This window comes from Lepidochelys kempii, chromosome 3 (assembly GCF_965140285.1).
Source record: "Lepidochelys kempii isolate rLepKem1 chromosome 3, rLepKem1.hap1, whole genome shotgun sequence".
In the NCBI taxonomy this organism is placed as follows: domain Eukaryota; kingdom Metazoa; phylum Chordata; order Testudines; family Cheloniidae; genus Lepidochelys; species Lepidochelys kempii.
The window spans coordinates 110,600,630-110,620,655 of record NC_136382.1 but is presented as its reverse complement, the minus strand read 5'-3'; the positions used below and the strand labels follow the sequence as shown (position 1 = coordinate 110,620,655).

General features: G+C 39.7%; 1 protein-coding gene across 8 annotated transcripts in view; it reads right to left on the bottom strand.

The window, feature by feature from the left end:
* The window catches only part of UTRN (utrophin), a 587,274-nt gene that overhangs the window by 430,505 nt on the left and 136,743 nt on the right, over positions 1 to 20,026 (bottom strand). For 6 of the 8 annotated variants that reach the window (XM_073337527.2, XM_073337525.2, XM_073337529.2 and 3 more), the window contains 8 exons: positions 19,554 to 19,735; positions 18,662 to 18,812; positions 16,335 to 16,454; positions 14,104 to 14,205; positions 9,174 to 9,281; positions 8,411 to 8,590; positions 6,889 to 7,058; positions 2,722 to 2,845 (listed from right to left, as the gene is read on the bottom strand). In XM_073337527.2, coding sequence (XP_073193628.2) covers positions 2,722 to 2,845; positions 6,889 to 7,058; positions 8,411 to 8,590; positions 9,174 to 9,281; positions 14,104 to 14,205; positions 16,335 to 16,454; positions 18,662 to 18,812; positions 19,554 to 19,735 — 1,137 coding nt within the window. The other 2 variants (XM_073337526.2, XM_073337532.2) reach the window with 2 other exon arrangements.

Here is a 20,026-nt window from a genome sequence, read left to right as displayed (position 1 = left end):
AAAATTCCCTAGTCCTGCTTCCATCTGCAAGTCTGAGCTTTTCCCTTCAGATACCTCATGTCTTTGCTCCATAATCTGCTCAAACCCCTTCCTAAACTCTACCAGACTTTCCACCTGCATCTCCAAACCTCTGATCTTTTCCTCCATCAGCTCTATCAGACGGCATTTCATGCAGACAAAACTCTTACCAGGTGCCCCCTCCAGGATCATGTACATACCACAGCTTCCACATCCAGTCATCTTCATTGTGTCATCTGCTACATGGGTCACTCCCACTGCCACCTCTGAATCTGTCATAGCCTTCCCACCTAAATCCTGTTAATCTGGGAAACACAAACCACACCAAAACACCACCACCCACAGCAAAACCAAACCCCACACAAGCACCACAAGACAAACTCCGCTTTCAAACTCCCACTCAAACTCCCCTGTTTACAGCTCTGTTTGCTAGCTCCTGTGCTGCTGCAGCTGTCTCCTAATGTCTCTGGAAAACTTTCATAAATTCACAGGAGTAGGATTTGGCCCCAACTTAACAATAAGTGAACAGTGTTATCCGCTGAGTAGAGCTAACTGCAGTAATTTACACTGTGAGCTGCAGAATTCTTTAAGTTCTGTTAAAGAATGCGTCGAATCCTGTGAAATCTGAAGCTTCCAATTTGCCTAGAAAGTAGATATTGCAGATGCAAGCTTCTCCATGTTGTCCTGCCTACACATTTTTAATTTATTCTTTTGAGAATACCCTGACACTTGCAAGATCAGGGCTCCAGGCGCTTTTATTTTTCCCCCTCTCTCCATACCACACATCATTGGAAGTGAAACTGTTAATTCTTTCAAATAACTGAAGTTTCTTTTCCCTCCTATCATTTCCCCCAAAAAAGCTTCTTTAAAAATAATTGAGTAATGAGGGAAATCTGAGTCGAATTGATGAGCTTTCAAATGTGGTGTGAAGGCAGAGAGATTCATGGTCATTTTGATACATTCTGGGAGTGAAGTCTGCAATAGATGCTGGAGGCCTAGAAACCTGCCCTCTGTAGTAATGGGTGTATTGCTGCAGTGTGATTGTGTAGAGGGAGATGGTTCCTCAGATAACCTGTGCCAGCCCTGTGGAGAGCGCTGAATACCAAAACCTCAACCTTGAATTTAAATTTCTTAAATCGAAACTGTCAAAATCATTTCCCTTCTTCCTTCCTTTTTATTTTGGGGGCGGGGGGCAGTAATTAAATTATTGGTTCAGATTGGCTTCTTTAACTTATTAGTAAATATAGGGCCAACGTTTTGAAACTGGAGTGGCTCCATCTTCCTTCTTAGCTCTTCTCTCCTTTCCATTTCCCAACATATCCATTGTGCTCAGGTCAAACAGCTCAGCTAAATAATCCTTCACATCCTTAACCCACATTTCACTGGGTTTTTTTTATTTTTAAAATCTCACACACACACCAGGAACCCCCTCGCTACTCCCTCTTGCGCCATCCATCTACCCCTCCTTCCAGTTCCCCCTCAAAATAAATCTTCTTGAAGGGATGCACAAGCCACAGTCTCAAATTCAATTAACTTTTTAATTATAAGCCCTCCTGATGCATGCCAGTGACCTCACAGACTTATTGTTTGCACACTCATCCTTTTCTCCATCAACTCTTCATGTTTGTCACCTTCTTCTACTCCTGTCTTAACACAGACTCCAAGCCTGCAATTGACAACAGACAGGTGGAACTGCTACATTTCCCTGGAACCCTTACTTACTTAAATGGGGCTCCACAGGGGAGCATGCTGTCTGTGTGCTGTAAATTGCAGAATTGGGATCATACTGTAAACTCTTCTGGGCAGGGACTGTTTTGTGAAGAGCCATGCACATTTATGGAGGTTTATGAATAATAAAATAATAATAATAATAGCAGCAGTAGCTATAACATCCTTCCATATAGCCTCAATGTCATCTTTTTGCACTGGAGCCTACTCAAAAGTGAGCCTCCTTCTGGAGACTTACATATGCACATTAAGATTCCACAAGCAGATTCAAGTACTGCTAATATTCCAGTAAGCTTTTGCAAAGACAATGCTTCAAAAAAAAAAAAAAATGGTGACAAGGATTCAGGCTTCCAATGGCATGAATCCAAGACAGAGGAGGCATAGCTCCCACAGGGTCTTGTAAATTCTACACTGTCTCACAGGTTGGTGACAGTTTTATAGCAACAGTACTGTATAAAGCATATAATTACAGGGACTCTGACCTATGCTAAGATTCTAAGTAGTAAGATTCCAATTACTTTAGCAATAAAACACTTCAGGCTCTTCTGAGGGATAGGGTGGGCAGAGGGTATGCCTCCAGGGGATTGTGTATAGAGACTGCCCACAGCTGTATACTTCCCCAAAGTTTCTTGAGTTTTCAATCAGTCCCCATCTCCAGTTGTCAGCCATGAGGCCAAAATAAGTAGCCAGATAGAAAACACAATAATCCTCAAGAAATGCACTTATTACTACACTGAAGATAGATATTAGCAAGAAAAAAACCCCAACTCCCAGTAAATCAGTAAGCATGACCTTACAGCCACAATATCGCTTATAGCCAGAGAGTTCCACATTTGTCCAGCATTCTAGAGCCATTTAACAATGGGACTTAATCCACAGAAACCTCTCAGATCTGACTGTACCACCAACTGATAGCAAGCAAAAACTGACACAATAAACTATTCACTGGAACATCCTTCCATCTTCTCAGTTTACCTTCAACTTTTCTTTCACGTTTGCAGTCTCTCTCATCTTCTTGTATTCTTTGATCTCTATGGCCTGAATGGCAGTTTTTGATTTCAAAATCCAGTTCAACAGCTCAGCATTTTCAGCATCAAACCTGGTTTAAAAGGTCAGACAAAATTTTTCATCATTTTTTTTTCTCCCCATTCAATCATTGTGTCTTTTATTTAGTTCCCCACGTTCCTCCATCAACACTGAGAAAGCAAGGTGGCACACATACATTCATGTATTTTCACATTACTGTCCTACCACAAGTAAGCAGCGACAAACCTCACTGCTTACAGGTTTCAGAGTAGCAGTCGTGTTAGTCTGTATTTGCAAAAAGAAAAGGAGTACTTGTGGCACCTTAGAGACTAACCAATTTATTTGAGCATAAGCTTTCGTGAGCTACAGCTCACTTCATCGGATGCATTCAGTGGAAAATACAGTGGGGAGATTTGTATACACAGAGAACATAAAAAAATGGGTGTTTATCATGCACACTGTAAGGAGAGTGATCACTTAAGATGAGCTATTATGAGCAGGAGAATGTGGGGGGGGGGGGGGGGAGGAGAAAACCTTTTGTAGTGATGATCAAGGTGGGCCATTTCCAGCAGTTAAAAAGAACATCTGAGGAACAATGGGAGGTGGGGGGGGGGATAAACAACGGGAAATCGTTTTACTTTGTGTAATGACTCAACCACTCCCAGTCTCTAATTCAAGCCTAAGTTAATTGTACCCAATTAGCAAATTAATTCCAGTTCAGCAGTCTCTCAGAGTCTGTTTTTGAAGTCTTTTTGTTGAAGAATAGCCACTTTTAGGTCAGAAATCGAGTGACCAGAGAGATTGAAGTGTTCTCTGACTGGTTTTTGAATCTTAGAATTCTTGAAGTCTGATTTGTGTCCATTTATTCTTTTACGTAGAGACTGTCCAGTTTGACCAATGTACATGGCAGAGGGGCACTGCTGGCACGTGATGGCATATATCACATTGGTAGATGTGCAGGTTAACGAGCCTCTGATAGTGTGGCTGATGTGATTAGGCCCTATGATGGTGTCCCCTGAATAGATATGTGGACACAGTTGGCAACGGGCTTTGTTGCAAGGATAGGTTCCTGGGTTAGTGGTTCTGTTGTGTGGTGTGTGGTTGCCGGTGAGTATTTGCTTCAGGTTGGGGGGTTGTCTGTAGGCAAGGACTAGCCTGTCTCCCAAGATTTGTGAGAGCGATAGGTCATCCTTCAGGATAGGTTGTAGATCCTTGATGATTTGTTGGAGAGGTTTTAGTTGGGGGCTGAAGGTGACGGCTAGTGGCATTCTGTTATTTTCTTTGTTGGGCCTGTCCTGTAGTAGGTGACTTCTGGGTACTCTTCTGGCTCTGTCAATCTATTTCTTCACTTCAGCAGGTGGGTATGGTAGTTGTAAGAATGCTTGATAGAGATCTTGTAGGCGTTCGTCTCTGTCTGAGGGGTTGGAGCAAATGTGGTTGTATCATACAACCTGGCTGTAGACAATTTTTTCATGTTGTGTGTATATAAATCTCCCCACTGTATTTTCCACTGAATGCATCCGAGGAAGTGAGCTGTAGTTCACGAAATCTTATGCTCAAATAAATTGGTTAGTCTCTAAGGTGCCACAAGTACTCTTTTTCTTTTCACTGCTTACAGACTCTTTATTAAACTGCCATAGTGAAAACCATATCATCATCAACTTCCCTTGCAGGAACTTTGATGCAATGATACCATTTGTTTTCTCATTTTACAGATACCTTACAACACATGACATAAGGTCCTATAGGATGCATCTTACAATGCTATAAGCATAAGAATAGGTTTCCCTAAAACAAAACAAAATTAAAAATATGAATGAGACAACTAAGGACTTTTTTTTTCCAAACTGTAAATATATGTAAAAAATACATATTAGCTTAAAAGAAGAACCAGCAGCTAAAGAACTACATAATAATTCAGAGAGCAGCTGGCAAAAGCATTATAAATGATCAGCTGATTGAGAAATATCTTATAATCTGGCTCTTCAGCTACACTAAGGGCTTGTCTACATAGGAAAGCTAAGCCACTATCAGCTAAGGTGTGAATTTAAACCAACATATTTACACCAGAATAGCTCACCATAAAAGTGACTTTTTTAGGTTTAGTTTAAACCATTTCCAAAAGTGACAAATTAAACAAGAAAAAAATAAAATAAAAACAAACACACACTTGGGACTATACCAGTTTAACTATATTGGTTTAAAGTCACACTTTAGATTATACCAGTATTACTTTCCCATGCAGAACAACAGCCTGTAATTAACCCAGTGAGAAACTAATTCCAGCAAGTTACTGTTAATTCAGTCAAACTGTTCATGGGAGAATTTGCAGGTTTCCTGCCATTGTTCATTTATTGGCTCAAATGTGTGTTGCTGGGAAGTAACAAAAACATCGACTGAAAGTTTAACCTGTTTTTTCCAACTCCATTTTCTGATACAGCTTTAACACTAGTAAAGGGAGATGGTAAAATGAGGCAGGATCAATCACTGCCTTAAAAAGCAAAAACAGTTTACACAGCATTATGAACCTCTAATTCAAGAACTGTAAACAGAGAAGGATGATCTTATGGTTAAGACATCAGACTGGGACTAAGGTGCTCTGGATTCAATCAGACACTGCGCTACAGACTTGTCAGGTGACTTCAGACAAGTTCCTTTATCTCTCTGTGCTTTAGTTCTCCATCTTTAAAATGGGGATATTTTAAGCTATAAAAAGATACAGCTATTTCTTACCATGTGTAAGAACAGCATCTAGCACAGTAAAGCCCTGCTCTTGGCTCAGGCCTCTAATATTAATAAAGTACAGAAGACAAACCGCTGACTGGTCAAATAAACTATTGAATTTTTCAAAATAGAGAGTAAACGGAAAATGACTATGGATAAGACAAGTGCATGCACAACATCTACTCTGTTCATTTATCTTGACCATAGTAATTTAGTTTTCGTTACAATATTTCATAAAGGACACTAAAGTACATTTTGCTAAAACACACCACACACCCAAATGAGTTCCTTGCAATGAGACCTTAATACCTTCTGGTCTCTGCTATTAAATATATAAGAAGGCTGGGGGCAGACCACCAGTTTTTCTGTCCAGATAGTTGCGACAATGTATTTTAATGCAATTACAAGTAAATAATAAATTAATAAATTATATATTCCTAAATAAAATAAATATTACTTGGCACTTGCATGGTGCTTTTAATCTAAAGATCTAAAAGTGCTTTACAAGGGAAATTATCTCCCTTTTTCAATGGGGAAACTGAGGCACAGAGAGGCTGAACACCACATTTTTCAGTGGTCTTGAGCACCCATAACTCCATTTGAAGTTAATGGGATCTGCAGGTATTCTGTATCTCTGAAAACCAGATGGTGAATTGACTTCCACAAAAAACACACAGTGAAGCAGAGACAGAGCTACAAACAGAACTCAGGTCTATGAGAAAATGTCTTCTAAATAAATAAACGAACAAAATGGAGATACATTCACTTTTTGAGTGGTGGAAAAATTCATGATTATTCGTTACACACCAATTTCCAGAAGGTTGTGTGTAACATCCTTAAACCTTTGCACAAGTGGAGGTGCAATGCAGAGCATACGTCACTGTCAGAGATGGGGACCTACCAAGTATAATTGGGGCCCGCACTTATGTGAAAATAACAGATTTTTCTTTTGAATCACAGTTTGGAGGGGAGGGGGGGAGCGGAATCAAAAAAACAATTGTGTCAACCTGAAACAAAATGTTTGGCAAACCAAAAAGTTGGAAAAAAAACACAGATGATTTTTGAAAACTCATTTTTTAAAACTTAGTTTTGAAATGTACTTGAAATTTTGTAAAGTCATTCTGAATCAAAAATTCAAAACACATTTTGTTTTAGCTTTTCTTTTAAGGTTTTTCTTCCCCCGGACAAACAAATGTACAAGCTCGCAAAACGTTTTGGTCAACCCAAATTTGCATTTTTTGTTTAAAAAAGTTTTGGCTGAAAAATTTCACCCAGCACTAGAGGTTATAGATATTTCTTACTTGCATAAAGACAATTTCATATATAAAGACTAAGGAAAATAAGTTTAAAATATTGTCTAGTGAGTAACAAATACCAATAATGCATTCTTACCTTTTTTTTGCTGCAATATCCACGGGTATCTGCCTTTTCTTCGGTGGTGGAGGTGGTGGTAGTTCCTGTCTGGATTCTTTTATCATTACCTGCTCCTTTACAGAAATCATTTCAGTAACTGTCTTCTGTGAAACGTGGGACACTCCGACATTTCCCACAGCCTGTGTTACCTACACAAAAAACGATTTAGCAAATAGAGTTTATATTTTACGGGACAAATTCTGTGTGGTTTTCCTCCCCCCACCCCCCAATTCAATTATATTTACATGTCATTCAAACCCATTTAATAGTTAAATTAAATTAAATAGTAAAATCAATCTCTTTTAGACCTTCTCATCTGTAGATCTCAAAGCACTTCAACAAAAGAGTTAAGTAATATTATCCTAATTTTTCCAGATGCAGAAACTAAGCATCAAAATGCTCAAATTGACTGAAAGTTTGTAGCAGATTGAGTAAATATAATCAACAAAGCAAATGACAGATTTTCATTCACTGGTAAAAACTAACACACGGGGGAGGAGAGGGGAAGGAGGAAGAGGAGTTGTTGTTTTTAAGTATAACACAGAACTTTAATGTTTATGCTGCCAGTTCATCACAACTAGACTCCAACTATGCAAAAATTGACATACAATCCATAGACCCATTGGGAGTCTATTGACTTTACAGGGCTTTGGACTGGACTCATGGGAGTGCTCTAGACAGTTAAAGTCAAGCACGTGATTAAGTCTTTTTCAGAAATGTGGCCTAGCTCAGTACTTCTCAAGCTATCTGATGTAAGGAATTGGCATTTTTTTTTTCCCAATGTGCGCGCAGACCGGCAGCCGATGGCTCGTGGACCGGCACCAATCCACTGACCACCACTTAGAGTCGCACTGGCCTACCTTACTCATCACTCCTTACTCAACGGGAGTTTTGTCCAACTAAGAAATACTAACTGGAGCCCTAAATAGCAAGATATATGTTGTAAACATGCAAGCTTTGCTCTTATTCTTGCATGCCAAAATAAACGTTTACTTCTATAATTTCAATATATCACGGTAAATCTGAGAAAATGTTAAGAAAAAAATCACACTGGTCTAAATTCAACCTTGGTATAACTCCAGGTACTTATTTATTCTGACTTCTAAAGTATCACCAATTCAGCCAATCTCAGCACCCTTACAACAAAAATTCACATAATCAATAAAATTCCAAACAATATAAAATAAACTATTTTGCCCACCAGTAAAATATAAACATATTAATAAGCCCTCCCTCAGCCCCAACCTGAATGGAAGAAATTGAGCCCCACACAGCTGTGTCAAAAAGGTTAACAAATTTGGGCTGTGACAGACCAAGGCAAGTTCACAGAATTACATCAGGGATTAATTTAGACATAAGTAACTGAATGAACCTTCCTTTACCAAAACTGGTGCCAAAGGCTTTGATGAGCAATTCTGTCCATGGTGACAAAGATTTTTATTTTTTTGAGTATATGGACACATCTCGAAGATTGAAAGACAATTTAATATTGTTTGCTTACCTGATTAGAGAAGTCCTCAAGCTTCTGAACTAAGCTGTCCCACCTCTGAGTTAGTTCCTCCAAATCACTGTCAATTTTCTTTGAAGCCCTGTTATTCCCAAGGAGCTGTGCCACATCCTGACCAACCTCACTTAGCTGATCTAGCATGTGACGCTTCATTCCCATATCTTCCTTCAAAATCTGACATTTAAAAATATATATATATATCACTGAAAGGTCCCAAATATTTCCCCACCCCTTCCCAGATTTTACTCAATTTTTCTCTTAATTTCATAGACAAACTTATCCCATGATCTACATGAACTATGTTTTAAAAACAATTCTTTATCATGCAACAAGAGAAAGAATTTCATAAAAAATCTGCCCCGGAATCAGCTATTATATTGCAGAGTATTCAAGAGTACACATACTCCAAAATTTAGTATAGGTCTTAGCTAGCACTAGGAACTATGGAAAGTGTCTTTTATTGAAGTCTTCAGTGAAACAATGGGAACTGCTGACCGCAGAGGCAACTGGTCATAATGCGGCACAGAGAACCAGAGTTTGCCACAATAAGTTAAATACTCAAAACAGATGTCATTTTACAAAGAAAGAACTCCATGAAGGACTTTGACACACATAAGGAGGGAAAGTGTGGTCTGATTTTCAAAGGTGCTGAATGTTCACAGCTCCTACTGACATCCAATAAAGTCAAGCCAAAAACATGTTACTTATTCATGTTTTCTAAATTGACAGGGAAGAAGACCAGGATACCAATACTCACAGCCAGTTTTCGAACATTCACACTCAGCTCTGTTTGATCTCTGAAGTTCCTTGTTTGGACTTTATTTAAAGCCTCCTCTTTTTCAGTTAACCAAGCTTTCAACAAGCACTGAAGAGGAAAAAGAATACAGCACTTCTGAAACATACTACAGTGTCAAACAACTCATGGCAAATTCCTCCTTTCAGATCTTCTTGTTAGATCACACCACCACTGTTCTGCAATCCTTACACGCAACAAATTTCTATTGGCATTAATAGGAGTAGCACACATGTAGGTATAAAAAAATACTAGATTAGCTATCTGCCAGAAATTCAGCCTGAATTTACAAATTATTATACCAGAGTTAAATGCAGTGAAATATTTAGAATAATCCATTTTCCTTCTCATCACTAGCAGGCCCAGTGCTCCAAAAATCTTGCTCTCAGGACCTGTCAGTGCTTCTAGCCTTGGCAGCTTGTCGCAACCAACTTTCAAATCACATGATTCTAATTACCAGCCTTGAATCTTTCTCAACTTCAACTGAAACACAGTTTTAGCAGGCAATGCCTCACAAACTGCTAGAGACAGACTGACACTAAGGATACACTACTGTCGAATTTCACAGATGAGGGGTGCTCTAACTTTTTCATAGCATGGAGCACATCTTTAAGGAGAAACTGTTTCATGGCTCCTCCTCCTCCCATCTCATCTGGAATTGTGAAGACCACTGTCCTTCCTCATCAGTGGTCAAATACCATCGTTGTGGTAACAACAACAATGCCTTATGTGAAAAAATGTTAGGAATTTATATTAGCTTCTTTTAATATAATTTAACAGCTGGAAGCAATAAGGAGCTGCCCATGTCCCATCCAACATTCCATGGACCACAGTTTAAGAACCACAGGGACACAGGGGTTTTTTTTTTGTTTGTTTTAAAGCAGCCCTAGTAGTTCACTAGACATTAGACTATAAAACGGTCACCAGGATCCTCCATCTAGCTGTGCAGTTTTGGCATTGGCCCAGGACTGATTAGCAACTCCTGGACCTAAGACTACTTTAGTTTTCCCTTCCCATATAACCTGAGTACATAAATGTATAGACAGGAAAATATACGGGTGATGAAAATGCCATAAAGTATGAAAGTACGAAGCCACACCACCACATATTCACTGGAAAAATTAAGCTGATGTTCCAGCCAACACACTTTATGTAACTGAGTTAAGAAGCTGTTCAACGTGAATGATTAATCTCTGCTAACTTAGCTGACAACGATAACCCGCCTCCAGAAACAAACAATATAATCATTACAGTGCTAAGAAAGGAATGGCAATGACTGACTAATGTGTTTCCTGAGTGGTAAGAATTATGCTGCCTCGGCAGTTAGGTGTCCAAAGATTCTTTAAACACAGTCACCAAAAGACTGATGCATCTCTGCTCATTCATCCAGCTGCCTGGTGCAATGGTGGAAGCGACAGCAGCTGACTGATCTAAAATATTTTTCTCAATGACAAATATTTTCCTGGAACTTGAAATTAGTTCTAACTTCAGTATTTCTAGTTAACTTAGTTTTCCTGGAACATATTAAGCTTGGTAGTTACAGAGGACTGATCCCAAGCCAGTACCTCAAACTGAAACAACTGTTGCTTTAAACCACTTAATTATTTCTTCAGATGAAAGGACATTTTGGTAAAACACTGACATTTCCACATCACCACACTCACTATATTTTAAGTATACAGTAAAAAACCTTCAAGGATTTTTCACTTTCAGAGTCACACAGTTCATGTACATTATGTAAAATACTTGCACATGGAGACTCATGTGTAAGTTGCACTCATTTCCACTGATTAAGCTGTTCCCATTTCCCGGTTAGCAAGCAATCCTCCTGAATGCACATCTGATAAGAACTGCACTTGCAGCTCTGCAAGGACCAGAAGCACATTCACATAAGCTACTTTGACATGGGAGTAGTTGAGGGCCTGTACCCTGACCTGGAGTGGGATTAGTGGCTCCTCTGTTCATCTCCTTGACTCAGATATAAGCCTACCCCACACAAAAACTGCCATAAAATTTTGCTCTACATTTCTCTGCTTATACAAGAATATATGTATGACATTTGAGAGACCAGTTTCTAAAAACAGCAGAGTCATGCTAGCTACAATCAGAATTAACGGTAGTCTATAGAAAACGTTACTGTAACATGGTTCCCAGATGAAAAAAATCTCAGGCCTGGTATACACTACAGAGGTTAGGTCAACATAAGACAATTTATGTCAACCGAGGTCTGTAAGCATCTACACTAAAGTGTAGTTCCCACTGACATAAATTGCCCCCTATCTTAGCTTAACTTCACCTCCATGAGACGCATTGCGTTATGGTTGATGTAGTTAGAGAAATGCAGCGTCTGAGTAGGCACTGTGTTACTTACATCACCTGCTGGCTGTCAGCCCTGTGCAGGGCTCACAGCTGGAGCCGTCCCCATCCCAGGGTGACAGCTCAGCAGCAGGGCTCCAGCTGTGCGTGCCCCACAATGCCCCACACAGTTAAGTCGGTGGAAGCACTCCTGGGGAGGACACGCACCACCGACAGAGGGGGCGTAGTGCGGACATAAACCACTGCAGCTGCACATCAACCTAAGTTAGGTTGACTTAATGGCATTGTATAGGTCTGCTCTCAGTCACAGAAGCCAGGCTGGAACCCTGCTAGCTACAACGGGATAGATACCTTTGTTCTACACCCACCAGCCATAGGACCCAAACAGATTTTATTTTTCATAGACGTGAATAAGCATATCTTTATTCTTTATAGCATTTCATGCCTCTATTTAAGAATACCAAGCTGCCAAAGTACTGCCCAACTATTGCTATTAAACAGGACTACAGAATAAGCACTAGCTCTCAAACAAGGGCTCTGACTATCATAGCTGAAGAAAGCACCCAGTGTGGCTGTTTACGCTAAGACTTAAATTGTTATTTTTAACATGCTGTGCAAATAAACTTAAGTGTAGTGTCACATCAAGTAGGCTTAAACTCATATTGCCATCTCTTTGTATCTCAAAATTATGTAAATAAATCAGCAAATATTGAGATAGGGCACGTACCTCATTCTATTAAAGTGCCTGTTTTATTTTATATCCATAACTATAAAAATATTAGTCACAGGATTGATTAGCTGGCTGCAAAACAATGTGTTTGTGTGAACGCTGGCAGCACATAGAGCACGTTTGGGAAAGATTCTAGAATTACCAGGCTGCCAATGAGTTAGTGATTCACTCTTACTTTGCTCTCAGGGTCAATGACCAACAGTTTCCATTTTACTCCATTCTTGACCGGTCTTAACCGAAATAAAACAATCTGTTATTTAAATACTGTTTTACAGTTTGAATATAAATCAGATACAAATCCTTTAACTATCTCACCATTACACAGACAAACATGCACTCATGGGTGGCAGGTATAATAGGCAAGGGGAGGGTAAGCCACCCCAAACCCAGGCCACGGCCCCACCCATGCTCCACCCTGAGGCTATACCCTGAGACTGCTCCCTCACTCCCCTAAAGCTGGTGGGGGCTCAGCTCAGGCCAGTGGCCTGGAGCTTGGCCGGCCAGCGGCAGGCTCGGGCAAACTGGTACTCAGGCCGGCATCTGGGGCAGGTGGGCCATGGCTCAGCTCGGCTCCTCCAGCCACAATGGGGAAGAGTGGCAGAAGGGGTGGGGCTAGCCTCCCCGAAGGCGGTTTCATGTGCTGCCCATATATACATGGTTAGCTAACAAGACAGGAGAGTCCTATGTCCATGGGGTCCTAAGTTGACAAATTATCCTCAACACTCCACAAATATTGATCCTGCAAGATAAGATGCTCAGAACTGCATTGTGATGCAATGACTTCTATATTAAAGTCACTGGAAATGCACACTGATATTATTATGAACGAGGAGTAAGGATTATTTATTTTAATAATGCAAGAAAAATGAAGCTGGAATGCAAAAATGTGCAACCGATAATTTTATTTTCCACAACACTTCACCTGTGGAACACACTGGCACAATATATTACGGCAAAACAATCATTTTAATTTTTTAAAGGATTATATATTTTTACAGTTATGAATACCACTACATTGGACAGGATAAAAATGTGCAAACTCTCATGCCTAGACTTAAGAAACTTCTTCCTCGGGGGCTTGAATAAAAGGGTCACTGTGTTCAGGAACCCAAACCAGAATGACAACAAAATCCAACTCCACAGGGCTGTTTTCTCCCTGAGAGGAGTTAGTCCTTCATCAGAAAAACAAAACAAGAAAAGAAAAAAAAAAAAACAAGCTCCTTCCAGGTTGCCCCATATCCCAAATCCTCCTTTGTATCAAGTGGAGGAAGAAGAGCAACCTGGTCCCCTTCACCAGGCCCCAGTCCAATCCTTTCCATTGGAGATGAAGCTCCACTCATCTCTCACTGGCAAACCCTCTCCACCCTGATTCATTGAAAACCTGAGATACTTAATGGCTTCTCTTTCATAAGGCACAGCTCTTCGCTCCAATCTTCAATGTATTAGTTCCCAGTTTCCTTTATTTAGTTCTGAAACCTCAGGCAGTTCCTACTACATGGATTTTTAATCTCAACAGAGCAAAGGGATTTAATTACTTCATGATTCAGCTACTAACAGGTAGGTATTGTATCCTACCACATCACATTATTGTTCATTATCAGGGTTTTAAAGTTTCCTCAGGAGCATGGTAGAGACAAGGTCCTGGACGAGACTGGTCTGAGCCACTACAGTTATTCCTACATTACTTTTATGTACAGGTTGGCAGGTCCCAAGGAGAAGAGATTATTTTGCATCTTGTAGCAAATAATTTTACAGATGAAAATTTTAGTTTGTTTGACAAATGTTTTTGGTAGTTACAACTGTAATGAGTTAGAATCAGAATTTTGGGATAATTGCACAACTTCCTACCTGCTCTTCCACAAACTCCTGCCACAGAATCTGAATGTCTTGCAGCTTCATCCAACGTTCCTCAGTCCAATGACAAACTGCTGTCCAACGCTCGCCAAGTCTCTACAACAGCAAGAAATGTTAATGAGCATTCAGTCACACTTTGAAATGCATAAAAAGCTAGATATTCAAACACATGATTTTCTCTAAATCTCTATAACCTCTTTCTAAAATGAAAATTATCCAAGCCTAGAATTGCAATTATTGTTGTACATAAAGTCAAAGGAGGGAACTTTTAAGAGTCCTCAACAGGTGGCCTAACTCTGAAAATCCCACATTTTATCATCTCTTGTTTTAAGCCAAGTAGTAGTGTTTTTAATGTAGGACATTTTGGGGAAAATACTTTAAAAACTACAAGAAGTTATTTAGGCAGTACATAAAAAGGTCAACTCTTCAAACAGCAATATACTTTACAACCAAATTTCACATGTACATATCAACCAAAATTACTTATACAAAAGAGAAGGTTAAAAAAAAAAAAAACTACTGTGAATCATAGAATATCAGGGTTGGAAGGCACCTCAGGTGGTCATCTAGTCCAACCACCTGCTCAAAGCAGGACCAATCCCCAATTAAATAATCCCAGCCAGGGCTTTGTCAAGCCTGACCTTAAAAGTATCTAAGGAAGGAGATTCCACCACCTCCCCAGGTAACGCATTCCAGTGTTTCACCACCCTCCTAGTGAAAAAGTTTTTCTTAATATCCAACCTAAACATCCCCCACTGCAACTTGAGACCATTACTCCTTGTTCTGTCATCAGCTACCACTGAGAACAGTCTAGAGCCATCCTCTTTGGAACCCCCTTTCAGGTAGTTGAAAGCTGCTATCAACTCCCCCCTCATTCTCCTCTTCCGCAGACTAAACAATCCCAGTTCCCTCAGCCTCTCCTCATAAGTCATGTGTTCCAGTCCCCTAATCATTTTTGTTGCCCTCCGCTGGACTCTTTCCAATTTTTCCACATCCTTCTTGGAGTGTGGGGCCCAAAACTGGACATGGTACTCCAGAGGAGGCCTCACCAATGTCGAATAGAGGGGAACGATCACGTCCCTCGATCTGCTCGCTATGCCCCTACTTATACATCCCAAAATGCCATTGGCCTTCTTGGCAACAAGGGCACACTGTTGACTCATATCCAGCTTCTCGTCCACCCTAACACCTAGGTCCTTTTCTCCAGAACTGCTGCCGAGCCATTCGGTCCCTAGTCTGTAGCGGTGCATGAGATTCTTCTGTCCTAAGTGCAGGACTCTGCACTTGTCCTTGTTGAACCTCATCAGATTTCTTTTGGCCCAATCCTCTAATTTGTCTAGGGCCCTCTGTATCCTATCCCTACTCTCCAGAGTATCTACCTCTCCTCCCAGTTTAGAGTTATCTGCAAACTTGCTGAGGGTGCAATCCACACCATCCTCCATATCATTTATGAAGATATTGAACAAAACCAGGCAGAGGACCGACCCTTGGGGCACTCCACTTGATACCGGCTGCCAACTAGACATGGAGCCATTGATCACTACCCGTTGAGCCCGACAATCTGGCCAACTTTCTATCCACCCATTACTTTCGCATAGTTCCACAAATGAAATTGCATTAAGGGTAAAATTTTCAAAAGTGTCTAGTCTCTTAAGAGTACAAATCTACCAGACTATCAATTATCTTCTGTAAGCTGGATTTGTCCTCCAAAGTGACTTAAGCACTCTTAAAAATGGGTTTTGGACTTTTGAAAATTTTACCCTGAGCAATTTTATTAATTCTTTATGTTATAAGAAATGAAGAGCAATCTCTCAGAGATAACAATGATTTAATAATTTGTTTACAGCGCAAAAATGTGTCCAATTTTAAAATTCCATTAAAACTGATGTGTGGGGTATTATCTGTATTCGGGCAATGACAAATTAACTTCTTATTTTGGGGCCTGTAAGCCAGGTATTCTGCAAACACCTTTCTATGCTTCAATTCTAACATTTTATTTCAGAGGAATAAAGCATATGCTAACAAATCATAGGTGTCAAAATACACTAGTGACACCTAGTGAAGTTGGAGAAAAATTATGAATTAAGCTAGTTTACAATTAAGAGGTACTATATTTACAGCAGCTTCACAATTAACTATCAGATAACAAATGGACGAAAACCAAGCCATCCTACATAGTTTGTAAGTAATGTAATGTAGTACAACAAACAGTACAAAACATTTACCTGCAGTTGTTCTTCCAGTACAGCTGTGGCACTCTCACCACTGTTTTCATCAACAATCACCACCATGTGGGTCAATGAGTTTACCTTAACCTGCTCTATCTCAAGATCATTCTGCAGCCCCTGGAAGTACAAATCAATGGTTACAGGAACTAGATGGGGGTAAAGAGACACCTTTTTGGCCATAGCCGTTAAAACTGTTGCTGTGGAAAAGTGCTAAAGACTCAACAATTAAGCAAATGTTTTATTAAGGAGAGCCATATCTATAATGTAACTAAGTACTAGAAAATGCAACTAGAAAGTGTAATGAAGCTAAAATACATTATTTCAGACGATGGAAGATACCAGGCAATAACAAAAAATTATATATTTAGTTTTTACCAGCCTTCTGTTTTCCTTTACAAAAAAAATGTTCTTTGTGCTCTCACAAATAAAAAGGGATCTCTGAAAATTCAAATGTTTGGCTCTCAACAGCTAATGACATTCTGAACCTCTAATGATGCATGTAAAAAAGCTAAGGGTTTCTATAAAATGTGTTCCTATACATAATAAAGTATCAGATTGCAAGTATAACAGCAGATTAAATTACTTACTATGCACACTTGTCTTAATAGGTTTTGATGGAACAATAATTACAACTAACTGTACAGCTTTGATGATATATATTGGACACTATGTTCAGAGACAATACTGACAAAAAAGACTACACAACAACTACAAAGAACATGTAGGAGAAGAGAGATACTCCTGTTATTTAGCAATATAGAAGTGTAGGTATTGTAAATATCTAGGTATTACACAACAACATGTATCACCAGAGTACCTCTGCCCCAGAAATACAGTTTTACATTTTCTATAGCATCTTTTATCCCAAAGGATCCTTGGTCCAGTAGATACAACACCGGAGTAGGATTTGGGAGATCTGGGTTCTATTCCCAGCTCAGCCAGTGGCCCGCTGGGTGACCTTGAGCTAGTCACTTTATCCTCATTTTGAAGATTGGGTAAGTGAGGCACAGACAGATGATGATACTGACTTCTGCAAAGCACTCCGAGATCCACTAATGAAAAACACTATATAAGAACTATGCATTATTATTCAAAATCTATATACTTCAAGCCACACTGAAATGTAGCCACTACTCAAGATGGAGGAAGGAAACAAACACTGCACTCAACTCACAAAACTGTGAGGGGCGGGGAAATTTTTACCAATGCCTTTCAAGGGCAAAGCCTACTATTGTGGCAGTTTTTATAGCCTCTCTAATGCCCTTTTCCCTTAAGATACATACCTTACTGGGAACCGGGAAGAAGGTCAATAAGCTACGTCCACCTCAGAATGAATGTTCTTTTTAATGCTTACCATAGAATGCCTTAAGAGTGATGAGCATTCAAAAGCCCTCTCCCCTCTAAAAGCACCTGGGGCAGAAGGCAAGACTCTGCTCTAGAAACTTGGCTTAGAGCCATACCACTAGTGGAGTGCTGGGCAAATAAAAGAGCAATTTCTTCTTGGCTTAGTGGTTTGTTGGATGGTGGTGTTTTTTTGGGGGGGTGAGGGGTGGGGTGGTTTGTTTTGTAAGTGGCAAGAGGTACAGTGTACTTGAGCACACTCTGCTCTTCATTATGGATAAATTATTTGTTATTTTTCAGCCCCTCTCCTACACAGGTAACTTAATGAAGAATTTTTTTATGCAGCAAACAAGGCAAGATATGCAACTTCCACTAAAGGTGCTTTACTCAGTTAGTAATCAAAGTGCTTTCAAAACTTAATTTTTGAATTAATTGTCATGCTTAATTGTCATGCACATTGTGTAAAGAGTTATCACTTTGGATGGGCTATCACCAGCAGGAGAGTGAATTTGTGTGGGGGGGTGGAGGGTGAGAAAACCTGGATTTGTGCTGGAAATCACTTTAGATAAGCTATTACCAGCAGGACAGTGGGGTGGGAATAGGTATTGTTTCATATTCTCTGTGTATATATAAAGCCTGCTGCAGTTTCCACGATATGCATCTGAAGAAGTGAGCTGTAGCTCACGAAAGCTTATGCTCTAATAAATTGGTTAGTCTCTAAGGTGCCACAAGTCCTCCTTTTCTTTTTTCAAAACTGTCCAGTTCTCTTCCTTTCCATTACCATCCCCTTCCACATCAAAACTATCACGCATGGGCCTCAGTGTACAACCAGATCTGAATCTTTCCTTTAAAAAAAAAAAAAAAGAGGACCGTGAAGTGGCTGCCACAATTGTGTTTCTCCATTGTAGCCGTCACTAAGTTTAGAGCTTCCGAGTATTTTTTCCTATATCATGTGTATTACAGAACAGGCAAAAGCCATTTACTTTATGTACTTCTATCTGTTTTTGAAGTGACTCTAAATCTTCAGCAAAGGCCTGAGATTCCATCTTTTGAATGCGCTCTTCTGTGACTGTCAGCCAGTCAGACAACTGCTGCAATTGCTTCTTCTGCAGTTCCATCAACACATCATGCAGGCTGCACATGGGAGAAAACAAAGGCAGAGTAATTCCAGAAAGGCTTTTGCAAGTAAAAAGCATAAGATCTAGGTATAAATAAGAGGAAAGCCACATAGCCATATCTAAGTCATTTATGTCTAAATAAAATTGTTCGGCATTTAATTCTAAACTCAAGAAAACATAGTTAAGCTTCTGTTTACTCCTCAAAAGTTAGTGAAATATGCCACCAGGGTACATAGAAATACGCTCAGAATTTCTAACAGCTTAATTGTTTCTTGCATCAGATGTTCACTCTTAACGACAATGTCAAGAGCAGCAATGAAATGCAGTTTCCCCCTTAATGACTGTAATAAAACGTAGCAGGAAAAAATCCTTCAGATAGTCCTTAGTATATAATAAATAAATACCACCCTTTACAATGACTGAAGGCTTTTATTTGTTTGAGAACTTAAATTATTACAACAATTTTAAGACTATTTGCTACACGTAGAAGCACTACACTGCATTTTCAGTCTGGCACCTTCTACATTATATACATATAAATATTCGCATTAAAGTAGCCAAGAACGCAGTTTTTTTTTCTCCTTCTTGCTTTGCTGAAGATGGGTTACTGAGCCACAAACAGGATGGATTTAATGCTACAAAATGACACGTCCATTCTGAAAAATCTGATATTAGGCCTCAAAAATCAGGCTAAATACACACGGACTTCCATTAACTAGTTTGCCAGCTATTCAAGAAGTTTTAGGGCACAACTCACCGAGCTTGCCTGTCCATGCTGTCCACTCTTAGAGCTTCCCATCGAGAGTTTAGCAGTTTCATTTGTTCCTGGATCTCATTCTCCTCTTCTTCTGATAGATTGCCCTGTGCTATCAATTGGTTCCCAGCCTGCAGTACACTACCCACACTACTCTGGTGTGCAGTAAGCTCCATCATAAAAGCCTGGAAAAGGTACAACAAATGACATCTTAATTTGTGAGCTGCCATCAGGAGTTTATAACAGTCTTAGTAAATTGATAATGTTCAAACCACAACGCTGCAGAATAAGCTGGCATCATCAAAAGCACAAGCACAGCAGACCTTAACCCACTGGTCTCTACATCAGAAAATTTCAAAAGAACTGCCAGGATGTGTTTCGGTAAAGCAAAAGAGGTGGCAAAGGAATAAAAATAGATCTTTCCCAAGAGAAGAAGTTGCAGGTTAGGAGACAACCTTTAAAAATAAGTTCACTAA